A 25268-nucleotide genomic window follows, 5' to 3' on the forward strand; every position below is an offset into this window, starting at 1 on the left:
ATTTTATACATACAAAATAAACTACTAGCTTCATCATTTTAAAAGGAGGTGATAGAATAGTTCAGCTCAGAATCTTCAGTTTTTAAAAGTTGTACACTTCTGTCCAGTCAACTTAGCATCACTTAAATATGTTTTTAATACATTCAGGTAGGTTAGGCTCAAACTTTGTAATAGGCTAAATACTGAAAAAGCCAATAAGTGTGTGTTAGACACAGATAAGTAACATACCTAACCAGTTAGTAGACTGGTTACTAAGGGTAGGTCTATACTTACCTGCCGGGTCGACGCGTAGAGTTCGACTTTTCTCGGAGTTCGAACTATCGCGTCTAATCTAGACGCGATAGTTCGAACTCCGAACGCGTTCCCGTCGACTCCGGAACTCCACCACCGCGAATGGCGGTGGCGGAGTCGACAGGGGAGCCGTGGACTTCGATCCCGCGGCGTCTGGACGGGTGAGTAGTTCGAACTAAGGTAGTTCGAGTTCAGCTACGCTATTCGCGTAGCTGAACTTGCGTACCTTAGTTCGACACCCCCCCCAGTGTAGACCAGGCCTTAATTAGTGTGTTCTTGTGTTTCATTTAAACAATGTCAAGCTTTCTGTTTTGGATAATATGTATACCTTCAGTGTTTGAGGAATAAACATGCTTGTGAAGTGAATCACATAATATGTGTCTTGTTCTTCATTTCATTAATCAGAAAGTTCACAAAGGGATAATTTTATTTCCAGGGTTTTTATCTCCCAGGAAACAGAATGGGATTTCTCGGGTGGGGAACATCATTGCGCTTTTTACAGATTTAGAGTAAGACACGTGCCAGTGTTTTTAGTCAAAGAACACAAACTAAATTTACCATTGAAGAATTATTTTGGTGCACAATGTAACACACTTGATTTTTTTAAAGAAGTATTTACTAATTTTGAATGCATCAAGTTGACATGTTAAATAAGTTAATAAAGAGATTGTTCATCTGAAAGTTCTGGAGTTTTGTTTTAGCCAGTTGTAACTTTCAGTAATTTGTTCATGTAGCTATTGGAGTTAATTTTGTGTTTGCTCTTTTGAAGCTCATGTGGAAAACGAAGAACAGTACACTCAAGCATTGGAGAAATTTGGAGGCAACTGTGTCTGTAGGGATGATCCAGATTTGGGAACAGCGTTTTTAAAATTTTCTGTGTTTACAAAGGAGTTGACTGCTCTCTTCAAAAATTTGGTAAGAAATGGTCTAGAATAAAACATTGTTATTACTGGAACTATGCTAGGAAGAATTATACGTATAGATGGTTCAGGTATATTTAGTTCACAAATAAAACCACAATTGTTCCTGTTGAAGAAAATTCAGTGTTTTGGAGACCAGTATTTCTGACCTCCCTGAGAATGTCTGTAATCTTTGACTTGAACCAGTATGCCACATCTTCACCTTTGCCTCCTTCAAATCCATAATTGAAACATGCTTATTTGAAGCCTATGAATCTTAGTGCTTTCCTCAAGGAAGTGGAAATAATCCCTATTATTAAATGACAACAGCAAAGAAAGCTATTAAAACTGTTAAACTAACAAATAATGACTTATGTTCCACTGCTTGTTCACTCTGTTTTTACCTTGCCTTTGCATTATGTAATTGGATTGTTAAGCTTTTGGAGAACAGATGGTTTTCTTACTTGCATGTAAAAAGCCTACCCCATTTTTGATACTCTGCAGATTATAAATAATGTATAGGGTTCAATTCTGCAAATGCTGAGCACATCAAGTGTTACAATAGGAGTTGCGGGCACTCTGTGCCTTGCAAGATCAGGGCCATATTGTATGTGTTCTACATGCACAGAGTGAACATGGGAATATAAAAACTTAAATTGCAAGAGCCAGATTCTTTGCCCACTCTGCTTGCTTTGTGTTACTCAGAGGGCATAATCAGGGAATGAAAGCTGGCTGCATTCCCCTAGGATAGGTGAGTCCCAAGCTCTCATAGAGCCAGCTAGAGCTAACTTTTATGCTACCTTCCTCGGGGGACAGGAAGAAGGATTGGCCAGTGTGTGATGTGCTTCAGCTGTGCTCAGCTGGCAGTGGTCTTCTGGTGACTGTTGCCAGCTGATGTTATTTAGAGGAGCCTCCAGGCCATAACTGGCTCCCTGATGGTGTCCCCTCCCTGCCTCACTGAGCATGATCTTGGTGAGACAGGGAATGAAGCCCTGACTGTATTAGCACTGAAACATATTTCACATTCAATTTGGATATCTCCAGATGTGGGGTATGACATTCTGAGATTAGGGACCAGTTTTGCCACCCTTACTCAAGTTGAGTTAGTCCCTTAGCATATGAGTATTCGCTGAAATTAGTAGACCTACTCAGTTTGAGTAAGGGTGGCAGAATTGGCCATTTAAATGAGTACACTTACGCTGCCTACAGAAACACTGTACTATATCTCATTTTAACACAGTATGGTGAGTAAACTGTTTCTCCAGCTGAGTATAGTAATCTGTAACATGGGTTTCAGTTATTTTATCTGTATTAAGCAATGAATGTTTTCACAAGCAATGTTGACTGAAAAAGTAAAGTCAGCTTTTATGTTCTTATTAAAATAGCAGTGGGGAAGCTGAAACTGAATCTGTTTTTTTTAAAGATAATTTTTAATTCAAGCCAAATAAATGTGGACATTTTACAAAAAAAAGTAACTACTGTTATTAATAAGAGAATTAATTACCACAGTTACAGAATGGTGTGGGTTATGTGTAATAATAAGAATAATAGTGTAGCTTTTATATACTACTTTTCATCCAAAGGTCTGAGTCTCCTTTACAAAGGAAGTATCTGTACACTGTGTGTGACCTGATCAGACTATTTTAAGGTCATTATGAGACTTGGCTGTAGGCGAGTAATTTCATAATCAGATTCATCTTCCTCTAAGCAAAACCAAAAGCAGCGTTTCTAAAACTTGTTGCTCTGTTTTGGCTTCTCACTGTACGCAGTCTATTTTTCTTGCTTCAATTTATATAGATCAGAAATGCACGTCTTTCTTTCTTCTCATTTTATGGTTCTAATTTTCCCTACTGGCTGAGTGCCACATACTTTCTCATATACAGAAACTTTGTGGCTCCTCCTCATGTCTCATTATCATGATGTTATTTTATATCAGGGGAGACTCAACAGATTCCAGCAGGTAGGTCCTCTCTCCCCACTACCTCTACTGCAGGTTGATGAGGGATGTATCCCAATGGACAGCTCCTTTCTTTCTCCAGATGTGCTCCACCCTTCTGAGGTTTAAAGTTGTTTGCTTCCTTCTGATTGCAAAACGAGAACTGAAGGACGGACACCTATTGTTATCAGATACCAGCAGGGAAAGCTAAAACTCTCCCCCCAAAAAACTGTTAAATGTCCAAGCATGAAAAAACACACAAACTCTAAGGTTTTTTGAAAATCGCTTATTTATAAACATGAACTTCTTGGAGAGTATTTCTTTAATTTTTCCAGCCAGAAATTCATACCGCTTGAATAAATTGTTCACCTTTCTGGAAGTATCCTACTTTGAAAATCATCTCCAAATTGCTTGGATACAAGTTGTTTTCTAAGGGCTAGTCTACACTTACCAGCCGGGTCGACGCGGTGAGTTCGACTTCTCGGAGTTCGAACTATCGAGTCTAATCTGGACGTGATAGTTCGAACTCCGGAAGCACTGCGGTCGACTCCGGTACTCCACCACTGCAAAAGGCGGTGGCGGAGTCGACCTTGGAGCCGCGGACTTCGATTCCGTGGCGTCTGGACGGGTGAGTAGTTCGAACTAGGGTACTTCACGTAGCTGAATTTGCGTACCCTAGTTCGACCCCGCTTCTTAGTGTGGACCAGCCCTCAGTGGAGATTACAAGGGACTGTCTCTAAGGAGTGTTGTAGTATTCTGAAGAGACTTTGGATTCTTCTTTATTATTATTTAATTATTGATATCTGTTTTATTTATACAATACAACATCATAGCTGTGCATAATGCACATTTCATGTTTCTTTATACTGTTGTAAACTATATTGACCTGAACGTTTTACACACTTGGAATGTCAGATTGAAGTCCTTTCAGTACCTCCTTCCCCCATACATGGTTCCTCTTCCCTCCCAGAAAAATACCCTTTTAGTCTGTCTCCTCACTCACTGAATTATGTACAGTACAAAGAGATTTTGAAGCATTTTGCATCAAAAACGAATGTATTGACATTAACTTGGCACCCACTGTATTTCAGATGTAAAGAGATTTTTATGTTTTTTGCCATATAAGCTGCTGCTGCAAGCCATCTTTTTAATCACTTACGTTCTTTAGTTCCATAAGGCACTTTAAAAAGATTTCAGAAAAGGTGCTAGCAGAATGAGTAGCGATATTCCGGGGGGAGAGAGAGGACGTGCCCAGACTGGAACAGATGACAAAGCTATTTACACTAGCGTAACGTGAGATCTAGTGTTAAGCTTTACCTTATCATTTATTTAGAATTGTCTTGATTTTTTATTGGAGAGCTATTGTGTTCTGTCAGCTTAACATCTGGGTTGCATTTTGGGGGCTGCAGTTCTAAAATGTTTGAATTAAAAAGGGAGAGATTTCCTTTAAATCGTTCCTTCATGTTGTATGAATCTCCTTTAAAGATGGTCTGCTTTTCACAGCTTTTAATTCTTTTTCTCTTCTGATGGAGAAGACCGGTGGCACCTTAAAGACTAACAGATTTATTTGGGCATACATTTTCATGGGTAAAAAACCCACTTCTTCAGATGCCATCGGACTCCTCGTTGTTTTTGTGGATACAGACTAACAAGGCTACCACTGATACTTGATGTAGAAATAGCAAAGAATCCTGTGGCACCTTATAGACTAACAGACGTTTTGCAGCATGAGCTTTCGTGGGTGAATACCCACTTCTTCGGATGCAAGCAGTGGAAATTTCCAGGGGCAGGTGTATATATAAGCAAGCAAGAAGCAAGCTAGAGATAACGAGGTTAGATCAATCAGGGAGGATGAGGCCCTGTTCCAGCAGTTGAGGTGTGAAAACCAAGGGAGGAGAAACTGGTTCTGTAATTGGCAAGCCATTCACAGTCTTTGTTTAATCCTGAGCTGATGGTGTTAAATTTGCAGATGAACTGGAGCTCAGCAGTTTCTCTTTGAAGTCTGGTCCTAAAGTTTTTTTGCTGTAGGATGGCCACCTTAAGATCTGCTATTGTGTGGCCAGGGAGGTTGAAGTGTTCTCCTACAGGTTTTTGTATATTGCCATTCCTAATGTCTGATTTGTGTCCATTTATCCTTTTCCTTAGAGACTGTCCAGTTTGGCCGATGTACATAGCAGAGGGGCATTGCTGGCATATGATGGCATATATTACATTGCTACCCCTCTGATACTTGATGTAGAAAGTTTTCCAAAGTACACACTTTGCTATCATGACTTTAATCTTTTCATGGTCATATCTGGCATCTGGATTTTTAAACCTTTCACTTCCTCACATCAGAAACTCTGTTTCTGGTATCTTACGACTCAACTATAGAGTGGCCAAGTTGAATTTCAGGCCTTGGTATAGCTTTGATTGGGAGCAAATGAATTACATATGTATCTGGCTGGATTCCTGTTGTATGTGCATTTTAAAATAGCTACTGAAGCTATAAGACTATATTTTTTGGAGAACTCAATTTTCAGGTGCTTTGGTTTTTCATGTTTGGAGACTAGCTGTAAAAGCTGTGTGGCGTTTCTAGAGGGGGACTGAATTGCACATTAATATTCATTATTCCGTTAAAATTATCAATTTTTTACATTCTCCACTACATTGATTTTTATCAGTTTCTTACAGATGTGCACCTTTTTCTCCAGCACAGAACCCAGATAATCATAGTAGAGCTCTATCTACTGGCTTCTGTATTGTAACTCCAGTATACTGCTATAAAGTTTCCTTGAGCTTTCTCTAGGTCAGAAATGGTCTTTAAGAAGTCCACTTGATGTTTCTTTTGATTCTGATAATCTAGGCATTTTTCAGAAAGGAACACTATTTTTCTTGGCATAAACAGTGTTGTTCCTTGGTGGTATTTTTCATTGATAGCTTGTTTGGCATTCATTTGGTTAGAATAGTAGCATCAGTGGTGTGGTTAGGTCTGTGTATGGGATGTTTTTGACACAGTCACTTGTAATTTTAAGTACTTGGACTCCCTATATGATTAAGTGTCAGGTGGTATGGTATGAGTTTGAAAATCAGAAATATTAGGATAGGGAAAAGGCCAATCAACCCAACATGCCTACTCTTTACAAGTTTTTCTTTTAATCCTATTCTTTTTACTGTGCCATGGAAAAAACCCTATAATCGCATATCTCCTTTGTCTGTTTCTCCCTGGAAAAAAAGATCTGATTTGTGCATGTATCTACCTTCTACTTTGTTTCTAAAGTAGCTATTTAACAACTCTGTGCTGTGTTTTTCTTCTCTCTCTCCCTCTACTCTTCCCCCCCACCACCACCATTCCTCAATATACTCTCCCTCCTCCTAAGTATCCAGTGGCCTTTTCATCCTTAGTCTGTTGTGTGTTTATTAATTTAGCTTCTCTTTATAAATTCAGTGCTCATAACAATTGCTGGATTACAAGCACTGGAATCTGAAATCTTCACTTTACAGAAAGTGTTGAGGAAGGGAGGAGAAGCTTCCATATGAGGAGTAATTTAAAAATGCTAGGGTTATTATTTTACAAAGGAGAAAAGTAAGGGTCAGTATTTTTGCTACATATTTTGGCTAACCAGGTCCTCCTGTTTACCTTTTCCATAATACAAAAGCAAGAGAGCACTCATTGAATTTAAAAGGTTAACATGTTCAAAACTGATCAAAGGAAATGCTGTTGTACAGTGTATATAATTAACCTATGACACTTGCTGCCCTGCAAGATATTGAAACAAAGAGCTTTTTTTTTTTTTAAGTTCAGGTCCTGTACTTGCAAATGTGCATAGCTTTACAGGGGTGAGTAGTCTGCTTAATGTCAACGGGACTGCTCACATATGTAAAGTTAAGCAGGTATGTAAGTCTTTGCAGGTTTGGGTCTGATTCTCCACACTGTTAAAAATTCATAATTCCATTTACTTAAATGGAATTACTCCTGATCTTCCTGGTATATGTGGGGAGAGAACTTGCTAAAGAATCATATGACACTACACTGATGGGTGCTTTTAAAATGTGCATCATTATTCTTTATTTGAAAGAGCAGCATGTCAAGGTGTCAAGTGAGGTATGTGAATGTGATGACTGATCTTTATTTTCAGCATCTCAACAAAATTTACTGAAGAAGTTGCAAGCACTAGTGAAAACAGAGAAATGATGCAAAAGTTCCTAGAGGAACCAGAAATTAACATGAAATTCAACTTGGAAAAACCTGGACATCATTAATGATGAGTGTTCTGGGGGAGGAGGTTTATAATAGAGAGCAAGTTAAGACATTTAAACTTTGACTGGACAAAATATTAGAAAATATACTATAGGGAACTATCGGCCATTGGCCAGGGTGTTGGACTAGATTACTTTAAAGTGCTTTTTCTTCTCTTAACGTCAAGAATTGTAATCCTCATGCTTTTGAGCATAAATTGATAGCTCTAGTCAGGAAGAAATTTTTCCTCGTAGTATTTCACTTAGGTGCATAGGGGTTTTTTGCACCTTCTGAAACAGGGATCAGCAACCTTTGGCATGCAGCCCATCAGGAAAATCCACTGGCGGGCTGGGATAGTTTGTTTACCTGCAGCGTCTGCAGGTTCAGCCGATCGCAGCTTCCACTGGCCGTGGTTTGCCATTGCAGGCCAATGGGGGCTGCGGGAAGCAGCGGCCAGCACATCCATCGTCCCACACCGCTTCCTGCAGCCCCCATTGGCCTGGAACGGTGAACCGGCCAAACCTGCGCACAAACCATCCCGGCCTGCTAGTGGCTTTCCCTGACAGGCCTCGTGCCAAAGGTTGCTGATCTCTGTTCTAAAATGTACTAGAGGTGGCAAGCAATTGGTCTGTTTTGACATAGTAATGCCTATATTCCTTGAGAAATCTTGGTTAGGTACTGTGAAATTTATTTTTTTAAATAAAAGACTTTAATCTACATTGATTTTCTTCAATGCTTTTTCTTTTACTGTAAAATTAATAACTTTTAAAAATTCCAAGGTCAGGCACACATTATATTTTATCTTGACAGTGGTGTAATATTTCATTGTTGTTCATTTCCTGTTGATGTTAATTGGCTTTGTGCTGCTAAAAACCTGCAACGCTGGGAAACCCATTTTAAATTTTTCAATCAAATAGTGCTTATCTTTAGTGAAAGGGAAGTTACTTAAGCGGTGTAGTAAATTAAGCTAGCAGTCATTAATGAACACCTATGTGCTTTGGTGTGTGAGAGACCAATGGCTGAGTGCTATCAACACACAAACAGTAGAGAAGTGGTTTAGTAACCATAAAATGCACACTTAGAGTCCTTGATTCCAATTATAAAACATTTTTTATTTTCAATTAAATTTAAAACATTTTAAAAGCACATTTGGCGTATCCCTATTTGTGTGTCTAAATGGTTTTTTCAGCAAAAAGTTAGACATTTTTGGTTAGGAGGTGCTTTTGTTTAATTTAAAAAACAACAACAACAACATTGTCCCCATCCCATCCCTTCCCACCTTATCTGGGGAGGGCTAGGGGAGGATGTCTCTAGCCTGGCTGGAGCTGCTGTGGTAGGCTGGGCAGCGTGGCCAAGCATGTTCCAGTGGGCTGGGCCGGGTGGCACAGCCGCAGCCCACTCTAGGTGGCGGGGCCGAGCAGCACGGCTGCAGCCTGCCATCCCCATAGCTGCAGCTGCTTCGGAGGCTGTGGGGAGAGCAGCGTGGCCAGAAGCGGAGAGACTCTGGCCCCGCCTCTTCCCTGCTGGCTGTGCTGCCTCTCCTTGCTCCCTCTGATGGGGGGAGGGGCTGTGTCCCACCTCTTCCTCTCTATACCTGTTCATAAGCCGACCTCCTTCTCTGGTGCTTCCCTTTTTTACCGGAAAAAAAAATCGGCTTATGAATGAGTATATACGGTAGTTTAGTCCTTTTTCCCTTGCAAATGTTGGCTTGGCTATTACATCTAGTATGGTTTCTGGCAGATGAGTATTTGTGAAAATAAACATTCTCCCGCCTGTCACCTTTTCTCCCCCTACCAGCCTTTTCCATTAATTTACTACCCTATCTCTGTTGTCTTATCTTGTTGGAAGCTGTCAAAGGGAAAATTGTGTGGCTGCCAAAGCAGCAGTTTTAGAAGTGGAAACCAGATCAGTTATTTTTTTTTAAACGTGGAAGTTGCCACTGTTTCTCTGGCTCCAGGGGCAACTGATCTTGCAACATCTCTGAAGCACTCCTAGACCTCAGTGTGTCTCTGTTTCCAACAACTTTTAAAAAGTTGTAGATCAAAATGTAGAGGCAACATACTGGCATCTGTTGGGCGATTATATACATTTGTGTACATTTTAGGATGATCGAGACTGGGAGGAGCAGCAAAGGAATGCTTCTTTACTATGCTAAAACGGAGATACGTTTACATAAAACTGTTTTAAAAAGCTGTTAAATTTTCTTTACTGTTTCTGTTATAAGATTTTTCTCTTGCATTCCACCTCTTGATTTATGGATATGAACAAACATGATTTATCTGTTTTAGGTCTAAACAGTGCATGCATTTAATACTGCACCTCTACCAGCCAATATGCATTTAAATTTATTTTACAAAAATAAGTAGAAGAGGAATGTAAAGGATACAACAAGTAGTAAATAATATAAATATAACGAGTTAAAAAACAAAATATTGGAGGAATACAATTAAGTCCAACATCAATACTTTCAAAAAGAACCCTATTTTAAAGTTTTTAATTTATCTGAAAGTCTTTAACTAGAAATACTTGCATATATAGTCTCTCCTCTACATTGTCAAAGTTAGAATCAAGACTCACAATTTGTCAGACCACTCTGTTTTTTATTAGCAAAGCGCTCCGCCAATAACACTCAGATAATGTGAGTGGCCATGCAAGGCCCACACAGTCTTATTTATACAGATAAATCAAACAAAGGGACAAAAGAGTAAAACAGCAAAATTCACCTAAATGTTTTATGTTAATGTCTGTTTTAAGGTACAGACAGCATTTCTTTAATCCTATCTATTTTTGTAATATAATTCATTCTACTTTCACAATTTCTTTATCTTTTTGTTCATCAGCAATATTTAAAATCATCATATTAGTACTCTGTTTTGGGGCAGTCACCTGGGTGGCATATTTTATACAATTTTGGATACAACAGGAGATTAACTGAAAACATACAAAAATCACTAGGATTCCAAACAGGATAGTTAAATTGAACAGGTTGCTTAGCCACTTCCAAGAGAAACGGCTCTTCATGGGGAAGATATGCGATTTGTTCTATATACACACAACATTCTTTTCCAATGAGTGCACAGGTCCCTCCTTTGGCCGCCAGCACTATGTCCAATGCCTGACGGTTTTGAAGGGCCACCTGTTTTGCATGGTGTATTACTCCCCAAGTGGGATAAGGGAACGCCAATGGCATCTTGATAACAGATACCTGACCAGTTAGCTGGTAATGCAGTATCATCCATTTATTACATAGGTGTCTACAAATGAAGTGTTTGTATGGCATTGAAAGATTGTATTATTTTCTGTTTGATCCCAGGTTCCTGTCCCATTACACACCCAACCAGTGACAGACCTTAAGACACCAGCAGCCGAGGAACAGGCGCCACCCAGTGTGTGTTGGAGGCAAGGGCTAGGCTCACTACTGCTTCTTTTGGTGGGCCTTGCTTTTGTTTTGTCTCTGCTTGCTGTTCCTCTGCGTCTTCTTCTGGAGTCAAAATTGACTCTGCGCAGTCTGAGGTGATGATTGGTTGGAGGTGTCTTCTTACACTGCGAACATGTATTAACAGCCGTCTGGGTAGTAAGCAGTACCTGATGATGACTTACAGCTTGCATTACTTGCGTAATGGTAGCCACAGCTCGCATAGGGCCCCCATAACAATTTCAAGGGACTCAGTTTATGTCTTTGGGATGGAGTGGATCGCATTTCCATAAGGGCTGCTGGTAAAAGCTGCTGGCAGCTTAACCCTGTGGAGGCAACAAATCTTAGCTTTTTCTCTATTCTTAAGTTTCATTAGCCTTTCCCACACCTGCTTTGTGGGTGGTAGACAGAGTGGCAGGAATTCCTTGGCAGGCATAATATGATTTAACACACATTTTTAGACAGACAGTGAATCAGCCCTTTGCGAAGGGAAAGCTTCAATCCAACCAGAAAATAAACGCCACTTTTACAGTTTTACAATATTGTGGCTTTTTGACAGTGGTACAGGCGGCACAGTGGCGGGCTGCAAAGAGCTGAAATGGGGCCCCCATCCCACCCCCTTATACAGAGACCACCCCTCCTTTCCGAAAAGGGAGCCACAAAGCACCAGTAGGCGACGCCAAAAGGAGACCAGGAGTCTTTTTCGGCTTCTGGGGCAGAATCTGGTAGGGGTGAGGGTAATGCATCTGGGGAGGTTCTATGGCAGGCAGCATTTAGTTTAGCAGCATCAAATGTTAATTACTACTACAACAGTATCTGCTGCCATCTGCCCAGGCAGGCAACTTAACAATAGCTAGGGCAGAAATGGTGGCAGAGGTCCCCTCCGCCAAAAAGCAGGCACGGGTGAGGGGACTAATTTCAGCAACTTGTGCTGAGTCACAGAAGAAGGTGCAGCTTCAGGGTTTCAGAGAGTGACAACACACACGTATGTTAGGGAGAGGGACATCGGAAAGGTCAGGCGCGGGACAGTGACTGCAGACACAGTTGCAAGACAGTCATGGGGATCACCATCATTAGACAAGGAAGAGAGAGTGGGCATTTAACTGAGAACAACGGGTAAGGCGAGCGGAGAGAGGGTGCTGGTGTACGCTGTAAAGCTACTGGGCGGTTCTTTTCTCCGTGCACCTGATAAGAACTGAATAGTCTGGCAGCCTGCAGAGTCTGCTTCAGGGGCCATGGCATGGGATAGGGGCAGAGAGAGAGTGAGTTCCTGCATGCCCAAAAATTTTCGACCTGGCGTGGGGGCAGGGGTCGGGGCTAGCTAAGGATAGCCTGGACACGGGTGGGAGAGAGCATAGGAACCCTGGGAGAGGAGAAAACCAAGGTATGTGACAGAGGCTTGACAGAGCTGTAGTTTAGAGCAGAAGCCTTGTGACCTTTGTTTGCTAAGGCAGTAAGGAGCACTAAAGAATCAGTTTTGCATGTATATTGCTGTCCCTTGTAAGAAAAAAAAAAAGAGGTACTGGGTCAGGGTGAACCGGAACAGAAAAGAAAGCAGAGCACAAATCAACGACAGTAAAATGAGTTGCAGCTGGTGGGATAGAAGCCAGAATTGTTGCTGGGTTTGGGACAACAGGAAAGGCGGGGTATGACAATACGATTAATGGCTCGAGGTCCTGAACAAATCGCCATGATTTGCCATCAGCTTTTCGAACTGGGAGGATACAATGCCAGCCTCTGCCTCAGGGTTTAAAGGGTATTGAGAAAGCGGGGGGGGGGGTTTGAGAGTGGACTGGAGTGGAAGGGAGACAGTATATGGTGCAGCCAAGCTTACATAACAGATCCCACCAAGGACTCCCGTAATGCCCACAGCGGACACAGTTTTTCGGCGAGGGGGAACGCAGGCAGCAGTAGTAGTAACTGCAGAGAGAGGAAGCTCTATCATCAAAAAAAGGAGGAGAGAAAGATCATTGATAGTTAACACACACTCACCCGTAGGGTGAGTGGTAGTAAAGAGTAAAATTTCATCCCATCATTGCTGTGAGACAAAGTAAGGCTGTCCGGCTGTTTACAGTAATTACAAACATCCCCATAACCTGAATAATGCTGTATTTGCAGGGCCATTAACTGTTGAGCTGATTGTTCCTCCTTTCCCTTTAAAGTCGTTGGCAATGCTCTGCCACTGTTTGCAATTTGTCCATGGTTTCAGTCTCCCACCCAACACTTATTCGTTTTAGCATATTGCCAATAGCAGGTAGGGCCATTAACAAGCGCGCACCCAGGCGCGCCTGTCCATTTCTGTCTGGCTGTTGTATACCAGAATGTTGCAGAAAAATGTCAGTTAGCCATTTATGACCATCCAGTTGGTTTTAGGAGTCCATACCTGAGGATGGCTTCAAATAGATTTTTAGCTCGCTTTTACACTTTTTTCGGTAATCAGTATCAGGACCAGTGTCTGAGGTCTGCCTCAGAGGGTTCATAGGTGTCACATACTAACAAAAATTCCTCTGCAAATTTGGTAGGATTTTCCCGGGCTTTGGAAAAGCCTTTTACAATTGAAAGGAGCTCTGTGCGAGTGAAATCTGGTGACGGTTGTTCCTGAGCTGGGGGCGTGGGTGGCTGTCTATTGATTTTAACTTATCATTTGAATCTTTTCTGCCCGACTTAGGCGTCTGGTTACCATACAGGAGGACTTTACACCAATCACACAAGAAGAAATTTCAGTGCCACACACAAAAAGGCCCGGGCGGGACTGCCTCGACTCAAACACTCCACAGAGAGGACGGATAGACACAGAGACAGGACAGTCCTCAGTCCGGACAAAACACAGATATAATTACCTGACCAGATTCCTGATGCCAGATCCTGGGATCCCTATACAGACAGCATTTCTTTAATCCTATCTATTTTTGTAATATAATTCATTCTACTTTCACAACATCCATTGGACCTATGCACTGCTCATGAAAGCAGTCAGAACTGTTTTGAAGGACAGTCAGTGTTCTGTTGTGCTCTTTGTTTAAATGTTGGTTTCTGCCAAGAGTTTTCTGTTCTGATTCACTGAAGAATACAGTAGTGAGAAGGTGAATCTTGTAGGGGGCTCTGGGCTGAGCCTGGGGCAGGGGGTTGGGGTGCAGGAGGGGATGTGGGCTCTGGGAGGGAGTTTGGGTGCAGGAGGGGGTACAGAGTGCTACCTCTGGGAGGGGGCTGGAGCAGGGGTTGGGGTGCAGGAGGGGATACGAGGTTGGCTCTGGGGTTGGGGCTGGGGCAGGGTGTTGGGATACAGGAGGAGGTACAGGTGCTGGCTCTGGGAGGGGGCAGGAGGAGGGATGGGGTGCTGGCTCTGGGAGGGGGCTCAGGGCTGAGGTTCAGGGTGTAGGAGGGGGATGGGGTGCTAGCTTCAGGAGGGGGCTTAGGGCCAGGGGCTGGGGTGCAGCCTCCCGCCGGGCAGCACTTACTTCCAGCGGATCCCGGTTGGTGGCACCACGTGGCTGCCACTAAGGCAAGCTCCCTGCCTACCTCAGCTCCACGCCACTTCTGGAAAGCACCAACGCGGCCCTGTAGCCCCTGGGGGCGGGGGGGGGCAGGCGGCATGTGGCTCTGTGTGCTGCCCATCTCTGCAAGCACCGCTCCTGCAGTTCCCATTGGCCACAGCTCCCCATTCCTGGTCAATGGGAGCTGGCCAATGGGAGCAGTGGGGGCAGTGCTTACAGGCAGGAGCAACGTGTGGAGGGAGACCCCTGCCGCCCAACCATGGGGCCGTGCTGGCCACTTCCAGGAGCGGAGTGGGGCTGGGGCAGGCAGGGAGCCTGTCTTAGTGGCAGCCGTGCTGCGCAGCCAGAGATTGCGATCAACTGGGAGATCCTCCAGGATTGTCCAGTTGATCACGATCGACCAGTTGGTGACCACTGGTTTAGACTATGAAAGCATAGCTTGCTAGGTTAGATGTAGGATGATGATGATGATATTTCATAGAATAAAATCCTAACAAAAATATGTGATTTCTCTCGTAGCCTTTCTGTGTCTTTTTTTCCTTGTGAAGTCTTCAGCTGTATCTGGGGTTCGTGTTCATTACATTTCTCCATTTATCCCTTAAGGGTTTGTCTGGGTTGCAGAATTGTTCAAGTGATAGTCCTTATTGTATTCCCCTGTGAGTTATGCATGCACACTGTATGTCTGGAGCTGGAGAATTTGAAAGTATTGTCCATTGGTATGCACGTATACCCTGGCTTACCTCGTGCCTTCGTCTAAGGGGATAAAGGGTGGAGCGGACCAACCGCCTGTCTAGTGCCTTCTCACTGCCACTTGGTCTGAGTCAGAACCTTCAGTGTCCACAGCTTTGGCTTCATTCTACAAAATAAGAATTATCTAGTTTGTAAATAGCTTTAACAGTTTTAATAGCTTTTAAACTTTAGTGATTCATACATCTATTAGTGTTAGATTAGGCTCCCAAGGCGACTCCTTCCCCTCCCGCCCCCCACATACGCCCCGTATTCCGTTCGGGTACCAAACTATAGCCAGGACACCAGGCTTCAAACTCTGTGCTTCCTGCCCGCGATCCTTCTCAATCAGCGAGGATTGGGGAAGCGCATGTCGCAGCGAGGTGTGGTATCTGCTGATTGTTCCCCAGCGTGCCCAATAAAGGCAGGAACTTTGTCTCCACAAATGCCTCATGAAGAAGGCTATGAGGTTCCAATTGGACCCAGGCCGGGGACTCTCCTCCCCCGCCCCCACATTACATGTGCATGATTCAAGAAGCAGTGCGCATCCAGCTGCAAAGTCCAATTCTGTTGTGGGAGAATCTATCTTCACGGGGTGGAGGGGTGTCTCATCAGAAAGCACTCTCATAAGCATGAGATGAAGTCTTCCTGTAAATCTACTTCAATGAGGCTGGATTTGACTGTAAGCAAGACCATCCACTCAGCCCAGAAGGACTTAAGCTGTCCTAAATCTCAGAGGCACAACAAGAAAGCCCCAAAATGGGTTCCATTGGTAATGGACCGAGTTCTGTCAACTTCAAATACCATCCTCCTTGCTGGGTCTGATGGCTTGGTAAGCAGAACCCCTCTTACACGAGAGAGATGAATCCATTGCCATCCCATGGGACATTTTCACTTTCCCAGTTCTGGAATCCCCTCCTCCATCTGTCTCCAAGGAGATAATATCACCTCCAAGGGAATCACTTGTCCCAGCTGCAGAATACATCTCCCCTCCAACAGCACATTTGGTACCGCCACTGGAACTGGAATCAGCCTTCTTTTCATTGTGAGATTGTGAACCACCCGATGAATCTTTCTCCCCCTACCCTATGTGTCCTCCACCACCCAAAAGACCTGCGCCACTTTGGGACCAACCTCCTGTGACTCAGAGCTTCTGGTACCCCATGCCATGGGGGCACTCGTGACCAGCTATTGACTCCTCCATTGGCTCTACTGTGGGCCTTGAGGCAGAACCTCGCTGCAGAGTCTATCCAATATACCACAAAGTCACCTTTTGCCTCCCCTCTTAAGGGGAGGCTCAGATCTGCCTCCAGAGCCAACAGAAGAGGAACATGATGCTACGGATCCGGCAGTTCCACCAGGGACAGCAAGATTGCCATCTTCATCCCCAGACGAAGCAGTGACTCCTACATGTCCTCCTCTCTTCTCCTTCCCTCTCCCCTACTGATGGCTTCAGGCAGTTCCAGGACCTTTTCCACACTGTTGCTGGAGAGTTTCAGATTCCTCTTGAGGAGATCCAGGACTCCCTACACAAACTCTTAGACATCCTCCATTTATCTGGACGCAATAGTATAACTCTTCCCATTAATGAAGCCATACTGGAGCCAGTTAGGCCCATTGCGCTTCTGCCCCCCAAAGAGCGGAGAAGTATTATGTGCCAGTCAAAGGGTGCCACTCCAGGGGGTGCCTCAGCCGACCCACCGAGTGTTCCTAGGGTAAAAATCTTCCGACGATTGTGCACGCGGCGCGCACACATATAATTGGAATGGATATGAGCAGCACATCTCGAAGAACAACAGTTACAAAGATGAGTAACCGTCTTTTTCTCAACCTCCTACGCATGTCATCTCGACCACCAATCATCTTCCCAACATTTTCCGAGCCCCCGACCCAGTGGAATGGGAAGATGAGGCACCCCAATCCATGTTCTCTCCACCTCAGGGTTTGGTATTTGGATGGGGCATCATCCTTAGAACATTCATGCTCCATAGTCATATGAGACATCCTCTGTAATAGCAGAAAGGACTCTGCTAGAAAATGTTACCTAATTAATTGGAAGTGCTTTTCTTGGGCCTATCAAAGTGGCATTCCCTAGAAATACAAATATGCTTCTCATCTTGGACTGGGTCCTATCTTTGAAGACACCAGGTTTGTCCGTCAGCTCCTTTTGAGTCCACTTGGTGGCAATCAGTTCATACCATCCACCTTCTCAGGGCTACTCAATCTTTTCACATCCTCAGACCAATAAATTCTGGAGTGGAAAGGCCTAATAAGAATGGTTCCTCATATTCAGAAGCCGACTCCCCAGTGCGACCTAAACTTTGTTCTCTCAGTACTCACAAAGCCCCCCGCCTCCCAGCCTTTGATCCTTTTAGTTTCTTGCTTCAAATCTCATCTTTCCATGAAGGTTGCTTTCCTTGTAACCATCATCCCAGCTAAAGAGGTTGGCAAACTTGGAGCAATGATGGCAGATCCTCTGTTCACTATGTTCTATAAGGATAAGGTTTCTTTGTGTCTACATCTCAAATTCAGCCCCAACTAGTTTTGTAATTTGACCATAACCAATTGATTAACCTGTGTGCTCTTCTTCCCAAAACCACATGCTTCCACAGAGGAATGAAGATTCCACTCCCTCGACATTTGGCAGGCTTTGGCCTTCTACCTTCAGGGAACAAAACCCATCAGAAAATCCCTGAGACTGTTCATCATCATAGTAGAAAGAGTCAGAGGGCACGTCATCTCCACCCAGAGAATCTCCAAATGGATCTGTGTTTGCAATCTACTCTATCAGCTGTCGAACCTCCTCTCCCATCTGCCGTTGTATAAGAGTCATTCCACCAGAGAGCAAGCAACAACTGTGGCATCTCTTCAGGAGGTACTTCTGGGTATCTGTAAAGCAGCCACATGAGGCTTCATTCATGCATTTGCCAGATATGCCCTGGTGCCAGGACTCTTCTGCTGATGCCACATTTGGGATTGTGGTACTCTGCTCAGCCTTACCATCTATATGCTCGCACCCTCATCCTACTTAAGTACTTTTTGTCAGTCGCCTGAAGTGTAATACAGTAGGGACCATCTCTCAAAGAAGAATGGGAGGTTACTTACCTGTAACTGGAAATTGTTCAATATGTGTGATCCTAATCTGTATTCCACTACCTGCTCTCCCTCCCTTCTGCTTTCGATCTTATCTGATTCATGGTGGAGAAGGAACTGGAGAGGCAGTTGGACCAATGGACGCAACTTTCAAATTCTCCAGCTCTGAACATGGTGTGCATGTATAACTCTGAGGGTACGTCTACACTACGGGATTATTCCGATTTTACATAACCCGGTTTTGTAAAACAGATTGTATAAAGTCGAGTGCACGTGGGCACACTAAGCACATTAATTCGGCGTTGTGCATCCATGGTCCGAGGCTAGAGTCAATTTCTGGAGCGTTGCACTGTGGATAGCTATTCCATAGCTATCCCATAGTTCCCGCAGTCTCCCCCGCCCCTTGGAATTCTGGGTTGAGATCCCAGTGCCTGATGGGGCAAAAATCATTGTCGTGGGTGGTTCTGGGTAAATGTCGTCAGTCATTCCTTCCTCCGGGAAAGCAACGGCAGACAATCATTTCACGCCCTTTTTCCTGGATTGCCCTGGCAGATCGCATAGCATGGCAACCATGGAGCCTGTTTTGCCTTTTGTCACTGTCACCGTATGTGTACTGGATGCCACTGACAGAGGCGATACAGCAGCGCTACACAGCAGCATTCATTTGCTTTTGCATGATAGCAGAGACGGTTATCAGTTGTTCTGTACCGTCTGCTGCCATTGTAAATTGGCAATGAGATGATGGTTATCTGTCGTTCTGTACTGTCTGCTGTTGTCATAGGTGCCCCTGGCTGAGGTCGGCCGGGGGCGCAAAGACAAAAATGGGAATGACTCCCCGAGTCAATCCCTCCTTTATGGTATCTAAAAATAGAATCAGTCCTGCCTAGAATATGGGGCTAGTGTATTAGAGAACCAGTGTATCAGAGAACCAGAGAGCACAGCTGCTCCGTGTCAGACCCCGCAGAAATGATGAGCTGCATGCCATTCATGGGGGGTGCCCCTGCAACAACCCCACCCGTTGCTTCCCTCCTTCCCCAACCTTCCTGGGCTACAGTGGCAGTGTCCCCCCCATTTGTGTCATGAAGTAATAAAGAATGCAGGAATAAGAAACAGTGACTTGTTAGTGAGATAAAATGAGGGGAAGGCAGCCTCCAGCTGCTATGATAGTCCAGGCAGTACAGAAGCTTTTCTTTACACATGAAGGGCGGGGGCTGATGAAGCTCAGCCCCCAGTTGCTATGATGAGGACGGTTACCAGCCGTTCTGTATCATCTACTGGGAATGACCGGGAGTCATTCCTATTTTTACCCAGGTGCCCCCGGCCAGCCTCACCTGAGGCCAGCCAGGAGCACTCACGGGCTGATGACAAGAACGGATACCAGTCCTACTGTACTGTACCATCTGCCACCGGGGAGAGGGGAGAGGATGCTGCTGTTTAGCTCTCCAGCACCCCGTATACCAGCAGCATGCAGTAGACATAGGGTGACATTGAAAAAAGGCAAGAAACTATTTTTTTCCCTTTTCTTTCGGGGAGGGGGGTGAAGGGTGTAAATTGACGACATACACCCTGAAACACCCGGGAAAATGTTTTTGACCCTTCAGGCACTTGGAGCCCAGCCAAGAATGCAAATGCTTTTCGGAGACTGCGGGGACTGTGGGATAGCTGGAGTCCTCAGTACCCCTCCCTCCCTCCATGAGCATCCATTTGATTCTTTGGCTTTCCGTTACGCTTGTCACGCAGCACTGTGCTGAGTCCCTGCTGTGGCCTCTGGAGATTTTGTCAAGTGCTTTGTCATTTCGTCTTCTGTAACGGAGCTGTGATGGAACAGATTTGCCTCCCCATACAGCGATCAGATCCAGTATCTGCCATACGGTCCATGCTGGAGCTGTTTTTTGGATTTGAGACTGCATCGCCACCCGTGCTAATCAGAGCTCCACGCTGGGCAAACAGGAAATGAAATTCAAAAGTTCGCGGGGCTTTTCCTGTCTACCTGGCCAGTGCATCCGAGTTCAGATTGCTGTCCAGAGCAGTCACAATGGTGCACTGTGGGATACCGCCTGGAGGTCAATACCGTCGATTTGCGGCCACACTATGCACATCCGATATGGTAATACCGATTTCAGCGCTACTCCTCTCGTCGGGGAGGAGTACAGAAACCGGTTTAAAGAGCCCTTTATATCGATATAAAGGGCCTCGTTGTGTGGACGGGTGCAGCGTTAAATCGGTTTAATGCTGCTAAAATCGGTTTAAACGCGTAGTGTAGACCAGGCCTCAGTGGAACATAGATAGGGACCACACATGTTCAAGGACATCCAGTTTACAGGTAAGTAGCCTCCCCTTTCGTCATGTTTGAACACAATTATGTTGATGTGTAGATGATGGAATGCTAACCATGCCTTAGCAGTTAATGTGGAGCAGACAAATCATTTTCAGCACCATGTCCCTAATCCATGTAAAAACATTACTGCTACCAATTTTTATTTTTCATGTGAAATTAATTCACATAAAAAGAGAGCTCTTCTGAGTCATTGAGACTAAATGACCTTGAGCCACAGAAAAGATGCAATGTGATTGGTCAAGTGAAAATGTATGTGCTGCCACCAATGTACCTCATTTCCTCATCCCCCTCCCCCGCCCGGCGAATAAACCATCTTTAGGCTTGAGGGTATAGTCAGATCTTCAGGCCTAATTACTCTTTGGCCTCTCTTCTGAGGCTTATCTCAGTAAGTGCCAAGTGTGTCGATGATGATGGTTTTTTTTTTTTTTTTTTTTTTTTTATTTTACATGCATAGCTGCCCTCTGAGGACAGTATTGGGACCACTGAGATCATTTCACTTAAGCCACCAAAGAGCCATTAGATAGATGGTAACTCTTGATATGTACTGTTCTGGGCTGGAAATGAATCCCTTCTCTGCAATTATACTGCTTCAGACTCCTTTCTTGAGGTTCCTATTTGTATCTTCCTCTTTCTGGCTGCAGAAAACTAGGTGGGACTCTTTTGAGAGATTGTTAGCACTGCTTAAGTGACTGTAGGATTTGATACTAGGTGATATAAAGTTCTTTGTATACACTGAGCACTTTTGAAAATCCCACCCATTGTACACATTTCTGTGTGTTTCCTGGTTTCTGTGGGTGGAGGATGGGGTGGGGAAATCTTCCTTTAAAAAATTCTTCATATGTTAACATAAATTAATCTTTCTCATTGATGCAGTTCTGTTACACCATCTCTTACTCTCAATGCAATGTGTATATTTGTATTAAGTTAAAAATTTAACATAATGCCCACAGCTTGAACATTGTGCCTGAATCATATGATGAGATGAAACACTTCATAGAGGTTTACTGGTATCTGCTACCCACAGTCATACAGCATTATTTCTTGCTTTAGTTATTTTGTTTAATCAAAATGTTATGTGAATGTGGCTAAAGGCATGGTATTTAAATCCAAAATTGTGCTGTCTTTTCTCCTTTCTTTCTAAATGAAATGTTTTTTTCCCCCTGTGATATTTTGCTTATTCTTAAATGTTGCATCATCATAAAATCTTTAGTACCTTTTCCAAAATTAATATTTTTTCTGTTTAAAAATAAATTGTTCCTGCATACTTCCTTGAAAACCTACCCCTTTAAGAATGCATGTTACGTATATTATATATGAAACAGCAATCTTCAAAGGGCTAGATTCTGCCTCCTTTATGTAGGATAGTACCTTACTCTGTTAGTAATTCCTATTTATATTGCTGGGATACTGCAGCATAAGGCACTAATCAACATGAGTAAGGGTGACAGTTTCTCATGTTAAATTGATAATCTGTAAGGTCTTGGTCCTGCAAAGATTTGATATGTATGTTTGATTATGTGTGTTAAGTAGTTCCATTGACTTCAGTAGGACTGCTCCTGTACTTAAAGTTAAGCATACACATAAGTCTATACTGATGTGGTTTAAGAGATTGGAAAATAGATGATTAGCAATAATAGGCTGAAATATATTAAATGTAGAAAAAATATATTATTATAATTTAAACAGACAAAAAGCAGATAGTGCAGAAATTAATGGACTCATTTTGCAATCTCTACTGGATGTTGTGCTTACTGCCATTCCATCTACAGATACTTTGTATGTTTGGTAGTGTTCACAGATATGCGTTCTAAGGTTCAGTCATATTGCATGTATCTTTGATTGTTGGTTGTACTAATAAATACTTACTAAACAGTATTAGGAAGAGAAATTAAAACTTTTCAAATATTTGAGTGAAGCCAAAGAATGTACATTTTTCGTTATAGTATGTTAAAAATCTTTAACTAAAGAGTAACTTAAATTTTTGTTACAGATTCAGAATATGAACAACATAATCACTTTTCCATTGGACAGTTTGCTTAAGGGAGACCTAAAAGGAGTAAAAGGGGTATGGTAATCATTTATTTCTGTTTTTATAAAGTTATTTTTGGTACAAATCTACATGGCTAACGTACCAATTTAATTTTAGTTGAAAAAATACATATGCTAGTATGTATTTCACTCCATGCATCTGAAGAAGTGAGGTTTTTTTACCCACAAAAGCTTATGCCCAAATAAATCTGTTAGTCTTTAAGGTGCCACTGGACTCCTTGTTGTTTTTGTGGATACAGACTAACATAGCTACCCCCATATGCTAGTATACTACTTCACTACCCGGTAACTAAGGGATGCCCTTGACATCAGCTGTGAACTGAGTTACTTCTTTGCCCTTGTGGCTTAGCTATAGTATAGTGTGTAGTTAACTACAAAACCAAAGGACAGAGTTCCTTCAGAAGGTGTAATAATCTTGAAGCTGTGGTAGAAGACTGCAAGGATTGTATAGAGCTCAGATAAAATACGTGGAGAGAGATGCTTAAGAACTTGTGTTTAATTTAAAAGGATTACTATTAACATTATATAGCATTGTAAATTTATTTGGAGCTTTACACTTGAGTAGGTGAAACTTTTTGTTTAGCATGAATAAATATAGAATTTAAACCAGTAGCTGAAAAATGTTATAATAATATCGTCTGGATGTGTCCTGCCTGAGGTAATAACTGTGTCCTGAGTTGAATAAACTTAGAACCCTAATGCTGATGCGTTTTTTGTAACAAATTTCTAAGCCAATGGCCTAGGAGTTTGTTTTTTTTTAGCTTAGGGACTGGTTATTAGTGAACAGTGAGGAAGCAACTGGAAGGAATTGTTCTGAAATTTTTAAATTAAAGGGGGAAAAAACAGAACAAAAATCCTATAAAATAGGCTGTAAACTGCAGAAAGGTACAATGCTTCTTTTTAAAAAAATAGACAAAAATGGTCAGACCCTTTATCCTCCTTCTAGTTATCTCAGCTTTTCCTCCCCCTTTTACCTCTTTCTAACTCGTTCCTGCACAACAAGTCAATAACTGCAGCATATTTTTGTTTTCCTTCTTTCATAACTGAATTGAGAAAGAGATCTGAGGTCCCAATCCTTCAAAGACTTAGCAAGTGTTTTAACCTTATGCATTGTGTGTAGTTGATCCAGCTGACAATGGAACTACTCACAGTACATAAAGTTAAGCATGCTGCAGAATCAAGGCGTTAATGTGGGGACAAGAGACTTTCTTGTATCCCTGTATTCTTGACTGCCTGAGACCATTCCATTTCAGTGTAATATTTGGGTATGTTTAATAAGATGAAATAATTTGATTTTTATTTTCACGACTAACCTGCACAAACAAATGAGACACAGGATTCATATAGTTTAGGATACCGTGCATAGCAGCACACTGTACAAAGCAGTACATTGCTTTTTCATGCCTCACCTTTGATTTGGTGTTTGTTCAAGTGCAAAATCAGTTTATTACAATGCACTCTGCTGTATACGTTGGTTCTGTTAATGTTATAAACAGGTAAAAAAGGAGGAAGTAGAAATGCAGCAGAGTAAAAAAGAAAGTATTGTCTTTGTTCTTTAATGGTTTGAAAGTGCTATGCTGATGGTTTCCTAAGCAGTCCTCCAAATGTTTATGCAAGGGAGTAGCATTACTCATATGAGTAGTGTCATTGATGCTAAGTATTTGGAGGACTGGGCCCTCAGTCTTTACAATGCTGTCGCCTTGGTCTGATGCTTAAGTGAATAATTATGAATATGGAATTCATAAATAATTGTTTTAAGGAAGTGTGTGGTTTGATCTATAATGGGCTGATCTCTCTAATCATGTAATAATCATGATCATCGAGCAAATTAGATGCTAATAAAACAATTGAATGCCTTGTAAAAATAAGCACTTATCCAAGTTATCTTGTGCTCAGAGCCAAATCCTCTAGTTTGCTCTTCTTGAAGTCCAGGGAAATTCTGCATCTGAGTTAGGATGCAGGATTTGGGCCAATAGGGCCCAATCCTATTCCCACTAAAGACTTGATTGTACCATTTAGGCAAAAGACTTTCAGGTGGTGCAGAGCTGAATTGCCTCAAGGGAAGTTTTAGAGGCCAGATGCCTTTCTGAGCTATGCAGGGAGAGCATGCACACTGTCACATGCTGGTGGTTTTTTTTGTTTTGTTATTTTTGAAGGCTGCACCATAATCTGTTCTGCATGCAGCTATGCGCTCCTGGCGTAGTAGTTAGGAAGCAGTCCTTACACACACCTGATCTCTTTTTGCCCAGCTCTTATGTGAGCTTCACAAAGGGGGAGGGGGAAAGGAAGGGCTCCTTGTTCCCTGTCAGTCCTGTACTGAGCACCCACAACAGTGGCTGGGCCTGGGTGATTAGATCTACTGTGTTTTTGAAGCAAATACTTAGCCATGTTTAATGTCTTTTTCCTATGTTGACAGGATCTGAAAAAACCTTTTGATAAGGCTTGGAAGGACTATGAAACAAAAGTGTATGTATTTCCTTTTTAATAAAAGTGTAGAGCATAATTTGAAATGTAGAGGTGGTGGTGGTTTATGTTATTGTAACACCTCTAGCCCCACCTGAGATCCTGAGCATAATTTCTTTCAAGGCATGTGCACAATACTAATCTATGGAAAAATTGTTTTAGAATTCTGTAGTTGATAATATAACTTATGAATTAAGTTAATTGTCATTTATTGTGCTATGGCAATGATGGTTAAAAAATGTGTTCCATTTTTGGTAAGCTTGTGTGCTTAATAATGTTCCCATTAGAAAGCAATCATAACCAGTCCACCTTTATTACCCCCTTCACTGCATATGGGGAGAGGTA

At 42.7% G+C, this 25268-nt stretch overlaps 1 protein-coding gene across 9 annotated transcripts in view; it reads left to right on the forward strand.

Annotated features, from left to right (window-relative positions):
• Positions 1-25268, forward strand: part of ASAP2 (ArfGAP with SH3 domain, ankyrin repeat and PH domain 2) — a 175336-nt gene that overhangs the window by 37891 nt on the left and 112177 nt on the right. For all 9 annotated transcript variants that reach the window (XM_039532006.1, XM_039531998.1, XM_039532005.1 and 6 more), the window contains exons 3-5: positions 1061-1206; positions 22402-22476; positions 24877-24926. In XM_039532006.1, the coding sequence (XP_039387940.1) occupies positions 1061-1206; positions 22402-22476; positions 24877-24926 (271 nt within the window). The remainder of the gene's footprint in view (positions 1-1060; positions 1207-22401; positions 22477-24876; positions 24927-25268) is intronic.

Source organism: Mauremys reevesii, linkage group 3 (assembly GCF_016161935.1).
Source record: "Mauremys reevesii isolate NIE-2019 linkage group 3, ASM1616193v1, whole genome shotgun sequence".
Taxonomy (NCBI): domain Eukaryota; kingdom Metazoa; phylum Chordata; order Testudines; family Geoemydidae; genus Mauremys; species Mauremys reevesii.